Consider the following 23,590-nt stretch of genomic DNA (forward strand, 5'->3'; position numbering starts at 1 on the left):
TAAGTCACTGAAATGTCTTCAGTGATATCCGGATGTAATTTGACAACGGAACAGAGAAATGTACAAATTGAGATGATCTCTGTACATAAATCTGTGATTGAAATTGGTTTGGAAAACCTTCGTGAATATAGAAGGTAATAGCTGACAAATCTGATCTGGCTTTTACTTGGACGCATTACGACAGCATTCTGCTCCTGTATGCTGACATTCTGTACTGCTCCGGTAGAAGGAGCAGGAAGGCTGAATCAGTGAGTCTTTTTATTCTCTTAATTTCTTTATATATTATAACAAAGAACAAAACCATCAGAGGAGTGAAGTTCTGGAATAGCCTTCCAAGGGAAGCAGTGGGGACAAAAGTTCTATTTGGCGTTAAGATTAAACTTGATAAGTTTACGGAGGAGATGGTATGATGGGTTAACATGGTTTTGGTAATTAAATATTCATGGTAAATAGGCCCAATGGCCTGTGATGGGATGTTAGATGGGGTGGGATCTGAAAGAATTTTCTGTAGTATCTGGCTGGTGAATCTTGCCCATATGCTCAGGGTTCAGCTGATCGCCATATATGGGGTCGGGAAGGAATTTTCCTCCAGGGCAGATTGGAAGAGGCCCTGGCGGTTTTTCGCCTTCCTCTGTAGGATGGGGCACGTGTCACTTGCTGGAGGGTTCTCTGCTCCTTGAAGTCTTTAAAGCACGATTTGAGGACTTCAGTAGCTCAGACATAGGTGAGAGGTTTTTCACAGGAGTGGGTGGGTGAGAGTCTGTGGCCTGCGTTGTGCAGGAGGTCAGACTAGATGATCATAATGGTCCCTTCTGACCTTAGTATCTATGAATCTATGAATCCAGCACCACACAGTGAGGCTGCATCTTTATCACTAGGTTCTAATTTGTCACCACAAAAGTTCAAGATATAGTTTTGAGCAATAATACACAAGATGTCTGCCTTATACTTGATATGTGCTATGTAACCAGAGTGCCTTCAGTGAGTCAGCATTATCTAGTGGCAGACTTTTATTTGGCGCTCTGTCACTGTGAGACCTTGAGCAAGTTACTAACCCCTCTGGCTCAGTTTCCTCATCTGTGCAGTGGGCACAATATTTTGTGAAGCACTTTGAGACCCTCTGAAAAAAGGTGGTCTGTATATTTTTTTTAAGTGGACTTGTTTCATGAAATCATAGCAGATATCTTTAACTTTTTTTAATCTAAAGTATTCTAGGACCTTTAGATTCTTGTTTTATGTTTGCTTTAAATTTAAAGTGTTAGTCTGTAGCTATTTTAACATAAAGTTTAAACAGACCTAGTAAGAGGAGAGGCTTAACGCATTCAGTGAAGTGAATTCAGGTCATGAGCAGGAGGAGAGAATATGAATGTCCTTGTCGGTAGCAGTCAGAGAAATTGGAGTTTATAAGATGGACTAGATCAGGTGTATAATAGACCTTTGTAATTTGAGAGTTCCATTTGTGTTGCGATATGTGGTTGTGTGTAGCCAATAGGAGGCAGAAGAAGCTAGAAGTGAAAGTTTTTATGGCTGTAGCATAGTGTTTGAGTAAGTTAACTGTCCATGTAGCAGAAGTAATCCTGCTTTGCTGATGAAAGTTGGCTTTCACTCGGGGGGGGGGGGGGGGTTCATATCTGCACTGGCTTTGGAAATTGTCACTTTTCTTGACCAGCTGATACCTGTGACTGAAAGTGACAAGGGAAAGTGCATTCTCTGGTGCTGCCTGACAGGACGCTTCAAACTACTTTTTGCTCTATTTTGCATCATGATGATAAAAGTTAGTTAAGGGTTTCCAGGACTGATGTGTGTGTATTCTATATCTCAGCTTTGGATTCTGCAGACATGGGATCAAAAAAGCCTTCAGCAGCTGAGAACTCTCCCTTGTCTCAAAACTCAGTACCTGACAGTTTTGGGTGTATTATATGTTCTTTTTTTATAAGGGGTTTGGGACCAGGAGGGCTCTTAAGAAGCTGAATATTTCAGTCACACCCCCTCACCTGTTGAATCTCCTACCTGTTTACTCTGTAGCCCTTCTCCCCTGCTTTTGTCTCTTCCTTCTGCATTTCTCCTGGAACATCCTCCTATGTTAAATGTGAGTCTAGGGCCCAGCTTCTGTTCAGAGCCCCTGCACAGCCCTTAGTTGAATTTCCATTTGCTTCTAGTATGCAATACTCTGAAACCCTCCAGTGTTGGGAGCACCCCAGACACAAGCACTTGCCAGGCCATGCAACAATTCAGCTAGAAAGATATCTGCTGCCTGCACTGAGAGCCTCTTTGCCCTCTGCTCCAGCAGGTGGCTTTCAGCCAAGAGACTTCATGCTGAGGGTTTCCCCCAGCAGCACCTCTCTCTGCCGAAGGCCCCCTGCAGAAGCAGAAGGCACAGAGAGGCTCTGAGCCCCGGCAACAGTGGCAGCGTAAGACGCAAACCAATTGATAAGACACAGGCGACCTTTAAGCCTAGTTTAATAGTCTCTTAATTAGGAAAACAAAAAAGGCTGTTGATTAAAGAATTTTCCCAAACACTCGTGGCTCCCCAAGGAGCAGCAATTCCACTGCCAGTAGAATTGCCACAACTGTTGATTTAGGGGAGAAGGTCCAGAGAACTCTCTTCCTCCCTGTCCCTGTAGAAAGCTGATTTGGGAAGGCAAACTTTAATTGACACATTCGCTATTTAGTAAAACTCCACAGTTCTGTTTCTCTAGCAAGTGACTGTCTCCTCTAGCTGACCATGAAGTGTTTAGAAATCAAGTATTTGAGCTGTGTGTGAATGTTCCAATTCTCTGATTTTTTGGAGAAAGGAATTGTATTTGTATTGCAACTCACATAAGCTAGCTTCGTGTCTCCAAGCATGTCCTGCTTTGTTCCTCCAGCTTGCCTCGGGCATCTGTAGGCCCTGGCAGTCCCTGAAACTCATTCATTTTCTCTCTTGTAACATTAATTATTGTGCGTGGGAGAGAGCAGTGTGATGTACTGCACACAGAGCATTCCTAGAGGAGAACTGCTTTGGGTAGACCAACAGTAGGAATACAGCTCTGCTGCACCTTCAGGGAACACCGGAATGAAATTATGGGGATGTCTCATCTTCCTGATTTGTATTTCTGAAGAGTCTTTATGCTCTTATTTTGCCAGTCATTGCTCGTTAATACCCCACCTGTAATGAGAAGTGAGATCAAGGGGTTATTGCAAAGGTCTGTGTGTTAGATTCCTGAGTTCTGTTCCCAGTCCTGCCACAGATTTCTTGTGATCTTGGGCAAGCTGCATAACTGTCATGCTTTTATAGTCATCTGTGAAATGTGTGTAATGCTCACTTGCTTCCAGAGGTATGATTAGGCTTAATGTTCAGAAGTGCTTTCAGATCCTGGGATGAAAGAATGCGAGGAGTGTGTTATGACTGTAAGTGGGTCTGAGGTTGAATCCTGCCTTTTCCCATCTCCCCTGCATTCTGTACATAATCTAGTGTGTGTGGAAATGAACTGAACTTGGTGTACACATCTGCTGGAGCTGTGCATTAGTCAAGTGGGCTTTAGATAGGGCTTTTGGCAGGTAAATTGTTTGTGCAAGAGCTTTCAAATTATCACCTATAGGAAACTACCATGGCGTTTCCACCTGGGATCTTGCATATTGTGTTGATGACAAGCAAATAAGTTCTGTTGCCAGTACACTGATTCTGAGTATTGAAATGGCAATCCCCTGTGCTCAATGTATTCATGACCTGTAGGAATCTTTGTGTGATATTTACCAAATCTAGCCTCCAGGCATGGTACTGGCTTTTCCCCTTCATTATTGGGTTTCAGATTTTATTGACACTTGGCTCTGGGTGTGCTGATGGTATGTAGAGCTGAAGGTAAAACATCTGTGGAGATATCGGTCACGGTGCACCCTGTTACAGCTCCTTGCATAGCTTGTTCTCATTCAGTTCAGGAATGCGGGTGCCCTTCCCTGAAGCTTCAGTAGCAGTCTGGTTATAATACATCTGAATGGTGGTCGTTCTGGCGGGTGGGGAGGGAGCGTGTGGGTGGGTGGTGGTCCTGAGAGGGCGCCTGCAGAATGATGATGTCGCATCAGACTTAGACATTTGATTCGGTATTAGAAATGCATGACATCACCTTGGCTTGAGATAAAAGGGCTTTGTTCCTGACTGGCAGGCAGACATGGTCTGAATCTTAGGACTAGCTTGTGCCCTGAGGATTGGAGGAGAGCATTCAGGATATAGGGCATTACTGTTACAGTGTAATGCACTGTGTGTAACAGTCTGCAGACAGAGGGATCTGGATGAAAAAGATCCTTGCTAACCAGAGGATCTAAAATAGTTGTCTAGAAGCCGTCTCATTAACGAGTACAGTTATGCCAAATAACCTCAGATGTTGGATGCACTGTGTGGCACAAGACTGAAGTGCCTTTAATCACTTGATGGATGGGCATATGGTAGAACCAGAAATGCTATTTGTGTTTAGTACAAACACTAATGACTTATTTTCTAGGCTGTGGGATGTCTGTGGTGGGCAGGTGTTCTCCTGAGGAGACTTGGCTATAGCTTCTACCACCCCCTCCACACCACCACCCTTCGCACCAGTCAGTGCTGCCCTGAACATGAGCTGCAGAGGGACATGAAACACCCTTCCAGGAGCACCACTGCATGCCTCTAGAGCCACTAGATAGGGTTAATTCTGGCTGGTGCAGCTTTCGCAGAGTACATCTTCGTGCATGTGAGAAGTGCTGAATTGAGGGTTCTAAGAAGTGAAGCCATCTGTCCACACTAATGCCCTACTGCCTTGTTGTGGAGGGACCACCTGCTGGATTGCTAGAGAGCACTTCGCTCTTCCTGCCCTTTTAATTCTTGGCCTCTCTGAGGGTGTCAAGTATGATTTGAATGTGGACTCCAGATTACTAAAACCTGTACTGAAATCGCCAACTCATTGCACATAGACCATTAAACTTTTGTCAGTTGTAATGATTTGCCATAACAAACATGCCCTGGACTTGAACAAGTAGCTTGACAGAGAGAGACTCTCATCCAGTTACCAATGCCATGGGGGTATCTATTTATTCTCTCTACACCCAGGGACCTTGAGCATCTTGTGATGTTTCTTATCACCTCCCTTCCTCTAATATTGAGCATTCACTAATGCTAGTCAGTTGCTGAAATTGTTGTTGGGATAGCTGGGCAGAGGGCTATTCCAGTGTGTGCAACACGGGGAGCTTTCGTTGCTGGTAGGGAAGGACTTGCGATTAGTGCCAGTCTTTTTTAAAGCATCAAATCCTAGTCAAGCTTCCCCTCCCCTCACCCGCAATAAAAAGGCAAATGGCTGTGAGAAATCGTTCTTGTGTGTACTCGTCCCATTCCCTTGGGATGTTAGGAAAATTCTGAGTTTTCCATGTGACTGACTGACACGCTTCTGATTAGTGTGTGAGAGTTGGAGCGGTGCAGTAGTTGCAGCACTTTTGAGACCCAGATTTGATTTCTGCCTGGAGAGGACGACTTCTGAATCTTGATCTGTCTCATAGTGGAGAGAGAACAATTTTTTACAGCGCACCTGTCACTGGTTTAGATGTGGGGAAAACAGGTCATTATAAGGTTTTTTCCTTACTGCTTTCTTCTAAAACCTATGTTATTGGACCAAATGGACCGCTAATGGGAGGAGTTCCTGTGACTCGATGGCAATTCCCATGTTCTAATAATTAGAGCTATAATGTGACACACAGTGGGAGCTAGGTTTCATCCCAGTAGTAGTTGCCTTCCACTAATGATTGCCCATGGGCTCAGAAGTCATGCCTGACTAATCTAATCGCCTTTTATGATGAGATTACTGGTTCTGTGGATGAAGGGAAAGCAGTGGATGTATTGTTTCTTGACTTTAGCAAAGCTTTTGACACGGTCTCCCACAGTATTCTTGTCAGCAAGTTAAGGAAGTATGGGCTGGATGAATGCACTATAAGGTGGGTAGAAAGCTGGCTAGATTGTCGGGCTCAACGGGTAGTGATCAATGGCTCCATGTCTAGTTGGCAGCCGGTGTCAAGTGGAGTGCCCCAGGGGTCGGTCCTGGGGCCGGTTTTGTTCAATATCTTCATAAATGATCTGGAGGATGGTGTGGATTGCACTCTCAGCAAATTTGCGGATGATACTAAACTGGGAGGAGTGGTAGATACGCTGGAGGGGAGGGATAGGATACAGAAGGACCTAGACAAATTGGAGGATTGGGCCAAAAGAAATCTGATGAGGTTCAATAAGGATAAGTGCAGGGTCCTGCACTTAGGACGGAAGAACCCAATGCACCGCTACAGACTAGGGACCGAATGGCTAGGCAGCAGTTCTGCGGAAAAGGACCTAGGGGTGACAGTGGACGAGAAGCTGGATATGAGTCAGCAGTGTGCCCTTGTTGCCAAGAAGGCCAATGGCATTTTGGGATGTATAAGTAGGGGCATAGCGAGCAGATCGAGGGACGTGATCGTTCCCCTCTATTCAACATTGGTGAGGCCTCATCTGGAGTACTGTGTCCAGTTTTGGGCCCCACACTACAAGAAGGATGTAGATAAATTGGAGAGAGTCCAGCGAAGGGCAACAAAAATGATTAGGGGTCTAGAACACATGACTTATGAGGAGAGGCTGAGGGAGCTGGGATTGTTTAGCCTGCAGAAGAGAAGAATGAGGGGGGATTTGATAGCTGCTTTCAACTACCTGAAAGGGGGTTCCAAAGAGGATGGCTCTAGACTGTTCTCAACGGTAGCAGATGACAGAACGAGGAGTAATGGTCTCAAGTTGCAGTGGGGGAGGTTTAGATTGGATATTAAGAAAAACTTTTTCACTAAGAGGGTGGTGAAACACTGGAATGCGTTACCTAGGGAGGTGGTAGAATCTCCTTCCTTAGAGGTTTTTAAGGTCAGGCTTGACAAAGCCCTGGCTGGGATGATTTAACTGGGAATTGGTCCTGCTTCGAGCAGGGGGTTGGACTATGACCTTCAGGGGTCCCTTCCAACCCTGATATTCTATGATTCTATGATTCTAAGTACAGTTTATAAAGCAAGTTAAGCTTTCATATCACCCTAACCAAGCAATCACATTATCAATCACAGATTAACCAGGCCACCACCCTTTCTCACTAGTTCACTGTTTGTACAACTTTGAAGCCAAAGTGCAGGGGTTTTTTTCCACATTTTTGTCTCCTTTTGTTCATCGCTTATGAGAATTACGTATATTTGTATCTAGTTCCAGGCTCTGGAATGTGTGGAAAGCCTCTTGCCTTTTTATGCCTGGTGTATAACATGCACAATCCCCTGACCTGCTGATTCTTTCTTCAATTCCCTGTTGAAATAGAGAGGGGTTCACTGCCTTCTCTTCAGTGACATAAATGGGTGTGAAGGAGACTTGATCACTTAAGTCTAGAGCTTTAGACACATTTGCAGCCACGCTCTGTTAAATGGGGCTTATTCATTTAAGAGGTTTATTCCATAATCTGATTTGTTCATTTGGGTTTTGCTAGAATCACGTGTTCAGAATCTTTGCTGTCAGTGCTGTACTGGACTTCTCAAAAGTCGATGCTTTGGGGAGAGACCTGCTTCTAAATTAGCCTTTCATTAAATCTTATTTTATTTTATTTTATTTTTTTTTTAAAGATCTTCCGTACCTCAGTCTGCAGCCCAAGCCGTCCACCAAGTTTTGGCTACCGTTGCTACAAATCAAGCCAAGCAGGTATCTCTTGATATTTACCTTTTACCTATTAAGCACTGTGCCAGGCAGATGCTGTACCACTCTCAGTTTCTGCTGCTGTTAAATAGGTTGTCTTGCAGTCCCGTTCTACAATCTCTATCTGGCATTCCTTTCAGACTCCTGCTTAATCTGTGACCCTGACTGGATAGTGCCAGACATATCTGTATTATGTCTCTTAACTCTACTGCTTTTGTTTTGTTTTTGAAAATAGCTTGCCGGCTGCGAGTGGCCATTGTCTTACTGTAGCATCAGGACTGGCTGGTCAGTCTGAAACTAACAGTGAGGTAGATAGTGTCAACTGGGTTAATGGACATTCCGAGTTGATGCAAAAACAGAGGCTGGTGGTGAAATCAGGGGAAAGAATAATTCTCCGCATCCAGTATTTTCCATAAAACCTTTTCAAATGGAGGATTCGATTCTACTACAGGTTAATGGTCATCCACATCCCCAAACCATTAACGTTGTCAGTCTTCATTCAGGAGAGCCTCAGAACTGCAGTAACAGAGGTTTGCTGGGCTAGATTGGAGACTCATTGGAAAAGTTGAGTATGGACTGTCTATTGAGTTTTGTAGAGCTATGTGTGGTCTCACAACTGTAATAGGAAGGGGTATACTGCAGATAAGGACAAGATGCATTGTTAGTGTTGGCAGGTGCTTTGGCCAGCTTCTCCTAGTTTTAGCTAGGTATAGTGCTCCTTTCCTTTTTTAACACCAAATCCACCTGAAAATTACAGAGTAACTTCAAAAAAAAGTTTTTTCAATTATACGCTCGTGCAGTGACGTAATATTTACATTAAGTGGTGTTTGTATTTTTAGGGGTCTCTAACCAGCTCACTTAAGGCACAGTCTTCACCTGTATCTACATCCATACCATGTACCATCACTACTACAGCTGGTCAAATATCAGCGGGCAACAAAATCTCAGGTCAGTTGTCATTTCTATTGAGATGGAAACAAAAATGGGAGAAGGCCCGTCCTTCAGAGCATAGGGGAAAAAAATCAAGACACTGATTCAGCTTCTGTTGACTGGCCTCTTACTATTTCAGTCTAGAGAGAGAGTTTTAAAAGCAAAGGTACAAAAGATAAATGGAACAGCTGCTCAAAACTCAACCCATCCACATGGTTTTTGTCTAAAATTCTGCCTTGAAAAAGTTCCTTTTTTATTCTGGAACCAAGGTGACGACACGTAATATTTAGCTTGTGTGTTCCCTTTAAATGTTTGAAGTATCTGAACTGGACACTGGTGTATTTAAAAAAAAACAGTTAAAACGGAAGCCTGTTTAGGGCTTGAAAGCGCGGTACGCTTAGCTGCACTCTGGGATTTTCATTGTACTGTAGCAGCATCCACACGAGATGATTTTGTGGCAAGCTGTTGAACTGTAGATTCACATCCTGGCTTGCCATGCAGTAACTTACTATGTAGGCAAGCTCTTAGATTGTGTAAAGGATTTCCACTGAAGTGCCACAATGACATCCTTGTCTAGAGGTAACAGTAAGACTGTCCCCTATTCATTTCTGAATTTGTGGGTATTAACCAGAATAACCCATGTTAGGCAGTCGATAAGTTACCTATTTTAAGGGCTACTGCAGACCTCCTTACCATGAGTTGCTGCACCAATGGTTTGAAATATGATCAAAGATACACACAAGAATGTTTCAGAGATCAGTGTTAACTTCTACTGTGATTATGTAGAGTTTGGAATTGCCCACACGTCTTTATACAATAGTCGTTTGCTGCCTTCGAAGTGAAGATACGCGTGAATGGACTTTGTTATTCCATGACTAAGACCTGGTCTACACTAGAACCTTAGGTCGACATAAGCCATGTTAAGTCGATCTAATAATGTATGTGTCTATACTGCCGAGTCCCTTCCACCGTTAAGTGGCCTGTAAAGTCAACTTCTATACTCCACCTCCGTGAGAGGTGTAGTGCTTGATTCGACATCCACAGGTTGACATGAGGATAGTGTAGACACTGCGTTGTGTAATTTGAATGAATTGGCCTCCAGGAGGTGTCCCACAGTGCTCTGCTCTGACTGCTCTGGAGAGCACTTTCCACTCCACTGCATGTCAGGTACACAGGAAGCAGCCACTCCCCTGTTAAAGCCCCGGGAACTTTTGATTTTTCATTTCCTATTTGATCAGCGTGGAGAGCTCGCCAGCATAGCTGATCATGGAGACACAAGGCTGCAAACGCACTCCAGCATGGAGTACACAGGAGGTGTTGGATCTTATTGCTGTGTGGGGAGAAGAGTCTGTACAGGCAGAGCTCCAATCCAGCAGAAGAAACTCTGACATCTGTGTCAAGATCATGCGGGGCATAGGGGATATCGTGCGGGGCATGGGGGAGAAGGGCTACACCAGGGACACGCAGCAGTGCCATGTGAAAATAAAGAAGCTTCGGCAGGCGTACCAGGAGACAAGGGAGGCGAACAGTCGTTCTGGTTCTGCCCCACAGACATGCCGCTTTTATGAGGAGCTGCATGCAATTCTCGGCAGTGACCCCACCACGACCCCAAAACACTTTGTAGATCCCTCCCAAGAGCCCCAGGATGCAACAACGAGGAGGACATTGATGAAGAGGAGGAGGAGGAGAATGTGAGGCAGGCAAGTGGAGGATCTGTTCTCCCAGACAGCCAAGAACTGTTTTTAACCCTAGAACCCATCCCTGCGCAGGACCAGTTAACGGCAGAGCGTGATGCTGGGGAAGGCGCCTCTGGTGAGTCCACATTTCCAGTCAAGCTGTCGGGGTTACATGCAATTATTTTTTTATGTTTAATCTGAACAAAAAAATAGGTGTAGTGGGTATTGGTGGCCACTCCAGCTATGCAGAGGGTGCTGTCCGAAAAAGACTGTTTATGTGCGTGGGGATGGCCTGGGAATCCTCCCTGGAGATCTGTAGGAAGCTTTCATGGAGGTACTCTGCAATCCTTTGCAGAAAGTTTCTGGGAAGGTCTGCCTTATTTCATCCACCATGGTAGGACATTTTCCCATGCCACTCCAGTATTAACTCTGCAGCACGCAGCATTGCCGCATAAGGACCTGTTCTGTATCCAGACGTTTGCAGCATCTGCTCCCTTGCTGCGTCTGTTACCCTCAGGAGAGTGATATCGCATAGGGTCACCTAGAGGAAACGGAGGAAGTTTTCGATGCTAGCCCTTAAACCGCAAACAATTCAACTAGTAATCCAACCCCCCTGTTTGGTGAAATATGGATCTCACAACCACACTTTCCCAAACATGCCATGGTTGTAGTTGGAAGGGATCACTGTGTGTTGCAAGCAGCACTGGAAAAAAAAAGGGGGGGGGGTGTGACTTCCTGTTTCTCCCTTACCACCCCCCGACCCATAAAATAGTTTTGTTTTGTTTTTTAAGTAGAAAGTATTTGGGGGGCTCTACCCTGGTCCCTGTCCTCGAGCACCATCCAGGTTGCTAGGGGGAAAGGGGCCTTTTCTCAAGTTCCAACCTGTGATCCCAAGGATGTCTTCACAAAAGCAGCAGCACAAGACCTCTTGCCCATGCCTCATGGCCTTACTCACCCTGGCTGGAGCAGCAAACCAATGCTTGCAATAGCCAGTGGCTTGCAGTGAAGTGTATTGCAGGGTGTTGTTTTGTTCAAAAAAAAAAAGAAAAAGAAAAAATTAACCTTGCACCAGAAACAATGCATGCACTGTCAATGCTACCCTTGTGCGTTGCATTCCTTGCAGCTGAAACCTTGTCCATTGGCCCATCCTCCACACCGGGACAGAGACTTTTCCAGATTAGAAGGCAGAAAAAAGAAGATTCGGGAGGACATGTTCAATAGGTTAGTGCGTGCCTTCGAGAGTGGCAAGACAGAGCTCAGAGCATGGAGGATTAGTGTCTGAGGACCTGGTCATGGACAGGGAGGACAGAAGAGCATGCAGGGAACAAGAGCGTGCCATATAGGAAGAGATGCTGCAGATTTTGAAGGAGCAATCAGACATGTTGAGGCGTCTGGCTGAGGTTCAGAAAAGGCAGTTGGATGCTAGAGTCCCTCTGCAGCCTATGCTGAACCTGCTGCCATCATTGCCCAGTTCTACATCCTCCTCCCCAAAATGTCCTATGCGGCGGGGTGGGGTGGGGAGAGGGAGTTTGGTATCCCTTGCACTCAACACCAGGGGAGGGTACAAGGACCGGAAGGCACCCATTCCCACACCTTTGATTGTTGTTGCAGTGCATCCATAAGCAAGCTTTCCTTGTTTCTCGCCAGTGTTATCAGCCCTTTTGCCCCAGGTTCTTACTTTTCTTTGCTGTTTGTGTGCATAATAAAACTTAACGGATTGAGGAGAAAAGGCTCTTTATTCATTCAACACATGGTGGTTGGTGGGGGTGGAGTTTACAGGGGAGAAAATGTAATGGAGGGGACAGTTTGGTAAGGAATACCACAGATAAGTGTCACATTACTCTGGCTCTGAAACTGGTTTTCAAAGCCTCATGGAGACGCAGAGCCCCTCGATGTGCTCTTTGTATTGCCCTGGTGTGTGGCTGCTCAAAATTGGCTGCCAAGCGATCTGCCTGAATGCCCCCCCCCCCCCCCCCCGCATCCCACCAGAAACTTTTCTCCCTTTGTTTCACAGATATTAGGGAGCACACAGCAGGCAGCAATAACAATGGGGATATTGCTTTCACTGAGGTCAAACCTAGTAAGCAAACAGTGCCAGCGACCTTTTAAATGTCCAAAGGCATATTCTACCACGATTCTGCACTTGCTCAGCCTATGGTTGAACTGGTCCTTACTACTGTCCAGGCTGCTGGTGTACGGCTTCATGAGCCATGGGAGTAAGGAGTAGGCTAGGTCTCCCAGGATCATGATTGGTATTTTAATATCACCAATGATTATTTTGCAATCTGGAAAGAAAGTCCCTGCTTCCAGCTTTCTGAACAGACCTGTGTTCCTAAAGATGCGTGCGTCACACACCTTTCCCAACCAACCAATCCGTGTTGATGTCTGTGAAACAGCCTCTGTGATCCACCAGCACTTGCAACACTATTCAGAAGTACCCATTTCGGTTTATATTCTCTTTGGCAAGGTGGTCTGGTGCCGAGATAGGGATATGCATTCCGTCTATCACCCCATCACATCAAAACCATCCACTATGTCCTGCACGTTGCCCAGAGTCACTACCCTTTTTATCAAAAGTCTGTTAATGGCCCTGCAAACTTGGATCACAACAGATCCCGCGGTAGACTTACCCGCTCCAAATTGATGCCCCACTGATGGGTAGCAGTCTGGCATTGCAAGCTCCCACAGAGCTGTTGCCACTTGCTTCTCAACTGTCAGAGCAGGTCTCGCTTTAGTGTTGCTGCTCTTCAGGGCTGGGGAATGCTCTTCACACAGTTTCTGGGAAATGACCGTACACATTCGAAAGTTCTGCAGCCACTGTTCATCATCCCATAGCTGCATAACGATGTGGTCCCACCAGTCAGTGCTTGTTTCCCAGGCCCAGAAACGGCATTCAGCCATGTCAAGGTGATGCCTAACTGTTGCCATCAACTGTAAATTGCTCCGCTCTGTGTTCCAGCAGAGCTGCTTGCATGGCATCACATTGTTCCACATGGCAGCTCCTGTGTCGGCTGTGTAAATACTGCAGGATAAGGCGCAGGGTGTTTGTATTGCTCACAACAACAGTGTACAGCTGAGCGCAGTCCATGCTGCTTATGCTATGGTGTCCACGCAGGCACCCAGGCTTACAAAAAAGGCTTGGTTTGTTTGCTGTTGATTTCAGGGAGGGAGGGAGGTAAGTGCATAATGGGAGGCTAATGCCATATTCCCATAACCACCCGCGCCAATGTTTTGGTCCCATGAGATATTGCAAGCCCAACCCAAAATTCCAGTCAGCTCCGTGCACTGTGTGATAGCTTCCTATAGTACAGTGCTCCGTGCGTCAATGCAAGTCCTGCTAATGAGGATGCACTCGGACGACCCAATGAGCATAGTGTGAACACGCAGGATCGACTTGCTTAAATCGGAGGCTCAATGTCGACTTACATAAAGTCAACTTAACTTTGTTGTGTAGATATGGCCTAAGACTGAAGTGATGGATAATAGGTGGGCATTAATCTATTCTACTGTAGCTGCCTAGTTCAACCATCCCGTATGGTATATAGGCCAAAAGAGGAACCTGGCAAGCAGTTGGCACATAGCACGCTGACACCTGGAACTTGGCAGTTCTGGGTTAGTTATTAGAAAATGAGACACTGCTATTTCATTGCAAATGGCTTTAAATAGTAGTTGAATATACTTCAGCATGAATTAATCACTAATCCATTTGACTGCACCATTGGTTTTCTGTGACTTCTGAGGTTTGTGCTCAGATGTGATCAAAGGGACTGTCAAACATTTTCTCCCTCCAGGCTCTTCTGGCTTTTGCATATCAGTTTGGGGATACTCTAGAGACTGTTAATAAGCCTTGTTTTTCAGCGCACAGCTAAATCATGTCTAGAAATCTATATGAAGGGACTGCTAGGAGAATTATGAAATATGGTGTAGAAAAGGGATTCATGGAGTAGGAAGAAGAAGCTATTGCAGAAAAGTCCCCACAAGGTTACTTGTCTCCTGCATTATTCAGTTCAACATTTTTTCTGTAGTAAAAAATAGATAAAAGTAAATAACTAGATAAGTGTTTGCATGCTTGCAAAGATTAGGATTAGAGTGAGCATTCTGAGTGCAGCAAGACGTTTTTCTGAAGTCACACCAGACTAGTATCCCTGTCTGCTCTTCCGTTGTTTCCAGTGGCTTCTCAATAGCAGCTCTGGCTTCTCCATTTTCTTGGTGCCAAGGGCATTCAAAATAAGGAGACATCTTGCTCTTAAGAAATAAAGGTTGAGAGCAGTTAAACTCCAACCCTCTTTCCCCCCCCCCCCCCCAGTTTGTTTGTTTTTTGTTTTGGGAGGGGGTTGGATCTAGGTTCATCAAGTAGCAAGAGCCTGTAGTGTCTGAAAAGTCAGTATTTAGAAGATATCTCTTTTTGTTAGGCAGATCACCTAGTAGTCATCCTTTATCGCCATAAACAAAAATACCTCAAACTATAGTATCACTCAAGATTGTTCAGTAACACGTAGCTTGAGAATTCCAAATTAGTGCCCCTTTTCCCTCTAACAAAATGTAAAATGGAATGGGGCTGAGAAGATTAAGAATTACAGTAATGCTTGCTTGTTTCACTGTATAAAGAAAAGAGGAAATCAGTGGTGGCAGGAGGAGTTATCTTCATGCATGTGTTAGATAGCAGTGCTTGAAATGGGTATGGGTTTTTATAAAACCTCTTGCATACATTTCTGAAATCCATCACATCGTTGATACTCATGAAATATTCCCTTTAATCCATAGATGTAGGTTGCTTCTTAATCAGAGAATAGAGCCAATTAAAGTAGTCAGGAACCACATTTTACATAACAAAACAATACTTTAAAAAAGAACACGCGCCTCTTAAAATGTTAGTTGAAAATGTCAGATGTTGAATTTGATAGTACCTTCTCTGTATTTGAACACTGGTTGTTATGGTGATGGTTTCAGGAGGGAACACTGTCAAGGATCTCTTGGTAGATTTTGTTTGCTCTATAATCTTTATTTTATGAGAGAATGTGACCATTAACTTTGCTCCTAGTCAAATACAAATTATTGCTTCAGTTGTGTTAAATAATGGTTCAGATGATCTGCAGTCTTGCACTAGTAGCATTAATACTTTTATGTATAAGTGTCAAGCAAATAAAATAAAACTGAAATGTACTTTCTGAGGATATGATGTTAGAATTTTGCCAGACTTTTGTTTTCTGTTGTTTCCAGTTTGTGCAATAGGACACAATGTGTTTGTGAACTGCTCTTTTCCTTTTGATACTGCACACGATCCATCCGATATGTGAGAACTCTGCTGGGCTTGGCCTAAAAAATTCTCTAGGTACAGCGCGTGACATGACCGACCTATGCTGAGCGGGACCTGAAGGTGAAAAGATGATGCACTGGTTTTGTACGTACTGTTTTCTGCAACTTTTGTTGTTCTTGTAACCCTAGGGCAAGCGACAGCAAAAACAGTTGCAGCTGTGACCTCTCCTACGGTGACTTCAGCTCCAGTGGCTGCTGCACAGTTTAACAAGATATTTTCATTCTCTTCATTGGGGTCTGTTATGAGCCTTTTTATTTCTGTATGATATATCTTCTAAGTACTAGAGTGCTGCTACAGCGAATAATATCGGAGAGCTATGTAGCAATGAAAAATAGCTACTGTAATTAATTATAAGCATTTTCTAGCAGTATGTGTGTAATTGAAGCTAATGGCTACAGTCAAGGGCTTGGCAAGTCTTACATGGTTCACAGGCTACATAAGCAAGGTTAGAAGAGCTGTGGGAATTTGGCACTATTTTATTTTGCTGTGAACATTTTCCATCAGGAGAAGTGGATGAGGAATTCTGTTCATAGGTTTTGGGTGGCTGGTTGGCAGCATGGCATTAGCCGGGTTTTGGAGAATGTATACAGTTCTAAGAACCTTTGAATCAGTTGGGTTGAAATCCAAGGGTTGGTTTGTGTTGGTAAATGTGGTAGTGTATTTAGTGATGAAAGCACCAACTTGATGGTCAGACAAACTGAATTCACACTCTGCCTCCTAATTGTGCAGCAGAGACACCATTCTCTACCTGTGTGCTTCAAACAAGTGTAGAGTAGAGTGCTCCCCTTTGGAGAGGGGCAGAAGAACACATGATGGGGGATAGTCACTTCTCTGTGAAGGAGAGAAGTGACTTTCTTATTACCTCTTTATCCAGCCAGGACAGAGAAGTAACAGTGAAGCTAGGATAAGAACATGAGAGAGTGAACCTTCAAATCTTCAGCTCCTAACTGTTGAGAAGGCCTGAAGTTTCCTCTTCCAGAGGCTAAAATTGAGAGGCAGGGGATCTGGGCTAACCTTGACTATCCTTGTAACCTAACTAACCTTTGCTGATAGGTTTCGTTCTCCAGTTAATTTTTCCAACCCTGGATTATACAGATGTTCATTACAAAAGGGAGGGTGTACACGCTAACAAGGTTCTGATACACACAAGCACTGAAATTCCCACTTATGGCTGGAAATCTGGACAGACAGTCCAGTTTGAACTCACTGGAGTTAAAAAAAGACACAACAGCATGAATGCCATATTGTGACTTGAAAAGTAATCTTCTCATGGAGATGACTACAGTCCCAATGCCATCTGGTGATTTCTGTTGCATAAGCAATAACACACAGTGAGGCATGTGTTATAATGAGATAAGAGCACATTATTATCACATTATTTATTCTAAAATGTTTCAAGGGTGAGACAAAAAAACATTTTATAAACATATATATTTAAATTTACATGGCAAAGGCAGGTTAAATAGATATTCTGTGTGTATTTACACATTCAGGTGAATTTCTTTTTTTGAAGCAGGTGTAGGCAAGTATTTTAAAACAGAGGTTTGGGAATTCTCTTTCCGAGTTCTATTGCAGACTGCCACTTCTATGATTTTGGTCTCTTAATCTCTCTTGCCTTAGTTTATTAATCTGTATGTTGGGTATAACACGTAGACACTTCGACTTGTTGCACTCTTGAAAGGACCTAGGTGTTTAATCTTTAAAGGAGGAAGTTGAAATTTGTATATAAAAGAGAAAATCAAAAACCCTCTCAAGTTACAGCCCCCTTGTCATAGCCTAGAGTGCATCCACTGGATGTGGAGCCTCTGTGATTGTGCCTGCAGAGTGTAATGAAACAACACAGACTTCTCCTAAAGATGCAGCAGCATCTGTCACAGAGACTCGGGGTGAAATGGCCAGAATGCTGAAATTCCTGCAGGCTTTTAGGTTCCCCAAAGGATCCCAGACCTCATTATGGTGGCTTTGTTCTGTATTCAACTAAAACTAGATTAAAATATATTTCAAGAATTTCCCCCCTTAAAGTACGTTTGTATTATTAAATGAGTTGTGGAAATAATCTTTTTGTGTATATCCTGTTGTGGATGGTTTCCTCCTTCATGAGCGGGAGTAAAGAGCATACAATTAACCCATAGTCTATATACATAACCATTTGGCTTGAAAGCTGCAGAGAGAGGACACAGGAAGAAGAAGTGGTCTGAAGGGTCTTGAATTGAACTGAACTTACTGTCTATAACTAAGAGCTTTGTCATAGGTAGGGAAACAAATGCAAGCCATTCTCTCTGCATTTGTCAGTTGCTGTACAGAAGTATTTCCAGTCATAACAGGTTTGTGGGTAGGCAGCAGGGGTACATACACATGTACGCACAGCCTGATTTTGTACACCCCTGTGCTGGGAATCTGGGTTTCACTGGCTGGGTTAATCATGAGGAAGGCAGTATTAATACTATAAACTAAATGTCTTCTGTCCCTTTTTTCTTTTTGTCCCTAGGACTGGGTTTAATTTTGGTGCAGCCACGTGCATTGCAGCAACACCACCCAGCCTTGCCACCTCACAAGGTAAATTGTCTGAAGTGTGAAATAATGTCTTTTCTGTTTCTCCTCCAGATGAATAGTTAATGCCTTCTTCATGCATACAATTCTTGTGTTCTGTTGCTGCTTTTTTTTTTTTTTTTGGTTAAAACTGCAGTAGCTGTAAAAATACTGTGTTTTGTATCCATATGCTGGATTAAGCCATGTAATATGCAGGAATTCAAGCCACCTGCATTTCAATTAAGAATAATCAAAATATTTGTTCCCAAGAACATCGAGTGAAGTATTAGCATATGAAAAGGGCAGTATCTGAAATTATTTCCTCTATTATCTTTAATCTGCAGGCTTTAAAATGGCATAGGTATAGATGGCTGGCTGCCTAGTGCCATCAGCCTTAAGTAGAACGTGTACATGGTGAGTGATTTGGAATGGTTTATAGCCTCATGCTTTTCGGAAGCTGATGTGAAAAACAGGCAGGCTGCCTCTCCTACTTAATACTTTGGTTTATGGGTAGATTATATTTACCAATAACTACCTGGATGGAAGAGCCGCTGCTGTATCAGAGTGCAATTATTCCATCTCTTGCAAGGGGGAAGAACTGATTTCATTTAATCTTTAATTTCCAGATCAAGATTTTACAAATTCGGATAAGTAATGGTAATGAAGGGGGATTGGAAGGTTCAGCAGGCCTAATCAACTATTTGTAGTGCTCTGCATTGCACATGAGTAATTTCAGTTCCTCATGCCACTCTCCCTGTGTCAGCAAGAGTACACTAGCCTTGATAGCTATTTATGGTGGAGATGAGAATTGAGTGAAGAAAATTGGTAAGGACCTTAAGGTTTCATGAGGAAATGAGTCATACTAATTCAGTGTCTGTTACTAGTATATATTAATCTGTATCACTTTGACATTTTAATTTATTTTAAAAAATATGGGTCAGTAAGGGCATAGAAGAGAAATTACGGCTTTTCAATTTTGCTCCCTCTGTGGTCCCAAAACTACTTGGTCTTTTTATTGGCTGATCCCCATCAAGTCTCTTACACTCTGTCTAAATACCGCAAAACTAATACATAATTTAAGCATATTGTACCATATATTTATGCCCAAAGTAGGCATTTACAGTCAAGGCATATAAATGTGATGAAATGTATAAAATATACAATCATACTGAAAATTTTCTAAACTGCACATTCTGATAACTATATATTGAATAAATGTAATTACATTTGGGAGCTTTTCTTCAGTATTTCAAAGTTTAGGATAGACTAGATAAAAGTGGCTAATGCTCTCTTTTTAGCTAAGATTTTATATAAGACGACTTAATTTTGTAGAAAACTTAGCATCTGCCAGAAAACGGTTTTGTGACCCAACCTTGGCTGAGAGCCACTGCTTTAGACTACCAATTCTTCACTGCGTGCCAGAACTTTTTGCTAAGTAAATAAAAGGTATAAAAAGTGGTGGTAACTGCAAAATGTACTGTAGTAAAGAGAGTGGGCTTTTTAGTTAGATAATTATAACTGTTGAAAAATGAAGGAAGTAAGAGCACGTAAAATGGCTATAACCCAATCTATAATGAAGTGTGCCTCAGTTATTGCCATTGTTATCCTCGTGAAAGCAGGGCTTGAAAAAGTGGCAGGGATAGTTAATCATCTGATAGTCATGAGACTGTGAAGTCTTTGAGGTAGGAGAATTTTCTTCATACCTGTCTGTAAAGCACTCAACATGCTGGTACTATACAGAGGATAAACGAGTGTTGCAACCTGTAACCCATTTTAATTCCTTTTATGTCTCTCTCTGTAGCAGTGACAGCCCCTGCTAAAGAGTCAAGTCAGCCTGATGCATTTTCACTTGGTGGGGGTACTAAATTTGGAACAGTTCCCGAAAGCTCATTTAACTTTGGGTCCATCAAGTCAGCCAACGTTTCAGGAGTCTCCATGACGAGTGGCTCTTCTGTAGATGCCACCCAGATGAACAGCAAACCTGCTCCGACTGCCACTTCTGCTCCCTCCACAACCTCTGGCAAACTGGAAGTCCTTCCATCAAAGCCAGGAGATCATTTATTTCAGAATAATATGGCTGGGGAAACTCTTGGGAGCTTCTCAGGATTAAGGGTTGGTCAAGCAGATGATAACACCAAGGTCAGTGTTAAAGCTCCATCCACCAGCATTGCTGGTGGACAGCCAACTAAAACATCCACAGTACCTCCTGGATTTACCTTTAACAGCCCTCTGCAGTTAGGGAAACCCGTGGAAGCCACTTCAACATTAGTCGTGGCCACCAGTACAGTATCCACATCAGTCAGCACAAATACCACAGGTATATTTGGCAATGTCCAGTTAACCAGCACAGGGTCTTCTGGGGTATTTAGTCTTGGAGGATCTTCAGGTGGCGGCAAGCCTCCTTTTTCATTTGGGCTTCCACAAGCAAACAGTATCACATCATCCACCCCTGTACCTGCAACTCTCCCCACTTCAGCATCCCTGTCATTTGGAAGTCTTTTGAGTTCAGCGCCAACTGCTGTCTCCCCAGCAGCTTCTAGTAATGGTGCAGGGGATGTCAAGCTACCACATTTGTCTGATGAAAAGCCATCTGAAGGTGAAGCACGAACAACTGTGTCTGCATCTCTAACTTCTCAGCCACAAACACCCCAACCACAGTTACAGCTGTCTGATTCTGTTAAAGACGAACCTGCTTTATCTCAGTCTATAGCAGGAGATGCAGATGTTACAGGTCTGAGCACCTCCTTGACTCCTTCCACAGATACAGTCTCTACAGCTACCTGTGTTAGTGAGTCTAAGGCAGAGTTAGTTCCTCCAGTCTCTACCTCTGCCCCACTGGACCAGAACATTTCAGTGACCACAGCTGCAGCAGATGTCGCCATCACCCCTTCTGCAGAAATTACAAGCACGTTGACTACCACCGCGGACATTGGTACATCTGTTCAAAGCCCAGCTGTAGGTACTTCTGTATTTGGGGCTGTTTCTTCAAGTTCTGCAGTGTTCTCTCAGCCTCCAAATTCCAGTTCTTCTGCTTCGGCCTTTAGTCAGCCTGCTGGTGACACGACCACCACCCCTTCCACTCCTGTTTTTGGACAGCTAACGGCAGCTACCACGGCATCTTCTCCGTTTGGTCAGCACACTGGCAGCACTGTCTCCACCACTGCAGCTACAACTCAGGTAGCTGGTTCAGGGTTCAGTGCATCTGCTTTTGGCACAGCAGCTGCAGGTGGCTTTGGCCCACCAGCATTTGGGCAAGCACCAGCCTTTGGACAGCCAGCAAGCAGTTCAAGTGGTTTTACCTTCACTCAAAGTGGGTTTGGGACAATGCCTGTTTTTGGCCAGCCATCGTCCTGCACCGCAGCTTCAAGCAGTGGGAATGTCTTCGGAGCACCATCTAGCACCAACAGTCCCAGTTCTTTTTCTTTTGGCCAGTCATCTGCCAGCACCGGTGGTGGACTATTCGGGCAAAGCAGTGCTCCAGCTTTTGGGCAGAGTGCTGGCTTTGCACAGGGTGGATCAGTGTTTGGTAACAATGCTGCTGCCACCACCACTACATCATCTGCTGGATTCAGCTTCTGTCAAGCTTCAGGTAAGAGCGAGCGGTGATGGTGGGGTAGTCTAGTTCAAATACAGCTGTCAGGTTGAGGTAGGTGAGCAGTATTTCCTAGGGAAAATTAGGACTAATTTTGATGCCTTCTGCCGGCAGTGGACATAGCACCTCCAATGGTATGTGTGAGACCTCCAGCTGGAAACTTTCTGGAAACAAACATTCTGCTTTAATACTAATAGTTCCAGTGGGAGCTCTGTTTGAATAAAGAAGTTCCAGTTTAGGTTCCCATTCCTAACTGTACCTTGACATGATTCTGAGCAGTGTACTGTGCTGCTCATTGACCAATAATTCAAGTGTTTTGGATTCAGTGTAGTCTCAAATTACAAAGAATTAAATGGCTATTTAAGGACTTCAGAGCATTACATTAAAGTAAACAGAGATCTAAGGTAAGCCTGTAACAGTGAGGAAATTAATACAGCTAAAGGACCCTCTTAAGTGAACTGTATTGCATACATGCAGTCAGAGCATATAGATGTACTGTTATATCAGGATCTGAGGGACTAAACCAGATACCTTTAGCCACCCCAGAGCCGTGGGTTAATGAGGAACTAGTCACCTAGCTAAGTATTCTTTTCCTTTATGAAATATCTTGCAAATAAACAAGGGGGGAAATGTGGCTTCGGAGTCCCTGCCTGTGCCGATAAATTGAATGTTTACACAGGCCAGAACGTTGTTTGCCAATCTTTCTCTTGTTACCTATGTTACTAAAGCAAATTTCTTTTCTGTTCAGGCAGGGTTATAGCCTTCTGAGAGCCTTGAATGAAAGGTGCTAAGTGCAAAGTAATATTAGATAAAATGTATTTCCAATAAAACTAATTAGTCTAATTTAATTATAACAGATGGGACTATAGGAGACCTGCCTCTTGCATTAACTATTGTAATAAAGAATACTTAAGTCTGGGGGACTCCTGCTAAAGGAAGGTGCTTCTAATTATAGAGACTTCAAATCTTATTACAAAGTATGTATTTAAGTGAACTGGGAAATGGAGTCGGGAGTTCTTTTTAATCAAAACATTTCATTATCTTTAACTGGAATCTTTAGGTAACAAAGCCCAGATCCTCTCTACACAAGGGAAATCAAAATCCTACAGCATTTGTTCATAGATTGCCGCATTACAGTGACATTAACAGAAATCCAATTGGAAATTCAGTATTAGCCACAGCCCAAACACTAAAACAGATTTTATTTTCTGTTTGTTTTAAATGTGGAAGAGGGGATAATGACTTTCAAATAAAATGTAAATGATATTTACCCTTATGTCTTATACCATTCATGTGTTGGTATGTACCTAGTCATTCCAGCTCCATTTGGTGATAACCTTTTCAGTATTATAAAGTTAAAACTGAAGTATCATTTGGGTCTTGAAGTGCATTGCTTCTTTTTACTGGAGACTCTGTAACTACTCTCTTCTGAAGTACTGAATGGCAATCCCCTTTTAAATTGTCTGGTACCATAGTATTGCACTAGATCGAATTATATCGGAGCATCCTTTCCCTTTCTCCTTTGGCCAGGTTTTGGTTCCAGCAACACAGGTTCCGTGTTTGGACAGGCAGCCAACACTGGGGGCGCTGTCTTTGGCCAGGTAACTACTATGTGTGTTGTCTCAGTGTGTGTGGTAGGGCCCTGTATTTGCAAACAGATTGGTCCAAAGTACTTTGGTTGTATCAAGCAAAATAGAACCTGTTTTACAGTCAATAGGTAAAAACTATCAAAGGCTATATCAGTAATGTTTGATTATTCAGGGATGTACCACTATGGCATCTGAGTGAGAGGACATAGCCTCTGCCCATCCTGCAGCATGCATGGACTCTTGTGCAAGACAGAACCATTTGAAACAGACAACAGAACA

At 43.6% G+C, this 23,590-nt stretch overlaps 1 protein-coding gene across 5 annotated transcripts in view; it reads left to right on the plus strand.

The window, feature by feature from the left end:
- NUP214 (nucleoporin 214) overlaps window positions 1–23,590 on the plus strand; it is an 81,969-nt gene that overhangs the window by 39,826 nt on the left and 18,553 nt on the right. For all 5 annotated transcript variants that reach the window (XM_048822635.2, XM_048822634.2, XM_048822632.2 and 2 more), the window contains 6 exons: window positions 7,609–7,684; window positions 8,518–8,626; window positions 15,730–15,835; window positions 18,090–18,157; window positions 19,932–21,719; window positions 23,253–23,323. In XM_048822635.2, coding sequence (XP_048678592.2) covers window positions 7,609–7,684; window positions 8,518–8,626; window positions 15,730–15,835; window positions 18,090–18,157; window positions 19,932–21,719; window positions 23,253–23,323 — 2,218 coding nt within the window. The remainder of the gene's footprint in view (window positions 1–7,608; window positions 7,685–8,517; window positions 8,627–15,729; window positions 15,836–18,089; window positions 18,158–19,931; window positions 21,720–23,252; window positions 23,324–23,590) is intronic.

Source organism: Caretta caretta, chromosome 16 (assembly GCF_965140235.1).
Source record: "Caretta caretta isolate rCarCar2 chromosome 16, rCarCar1.hap1, whole genome shotgun sequence".
NCBI lineage: Eukaryota > Metazoa > Chordata > Testudines > Cheloniidae > Caretta > Caretta caretta.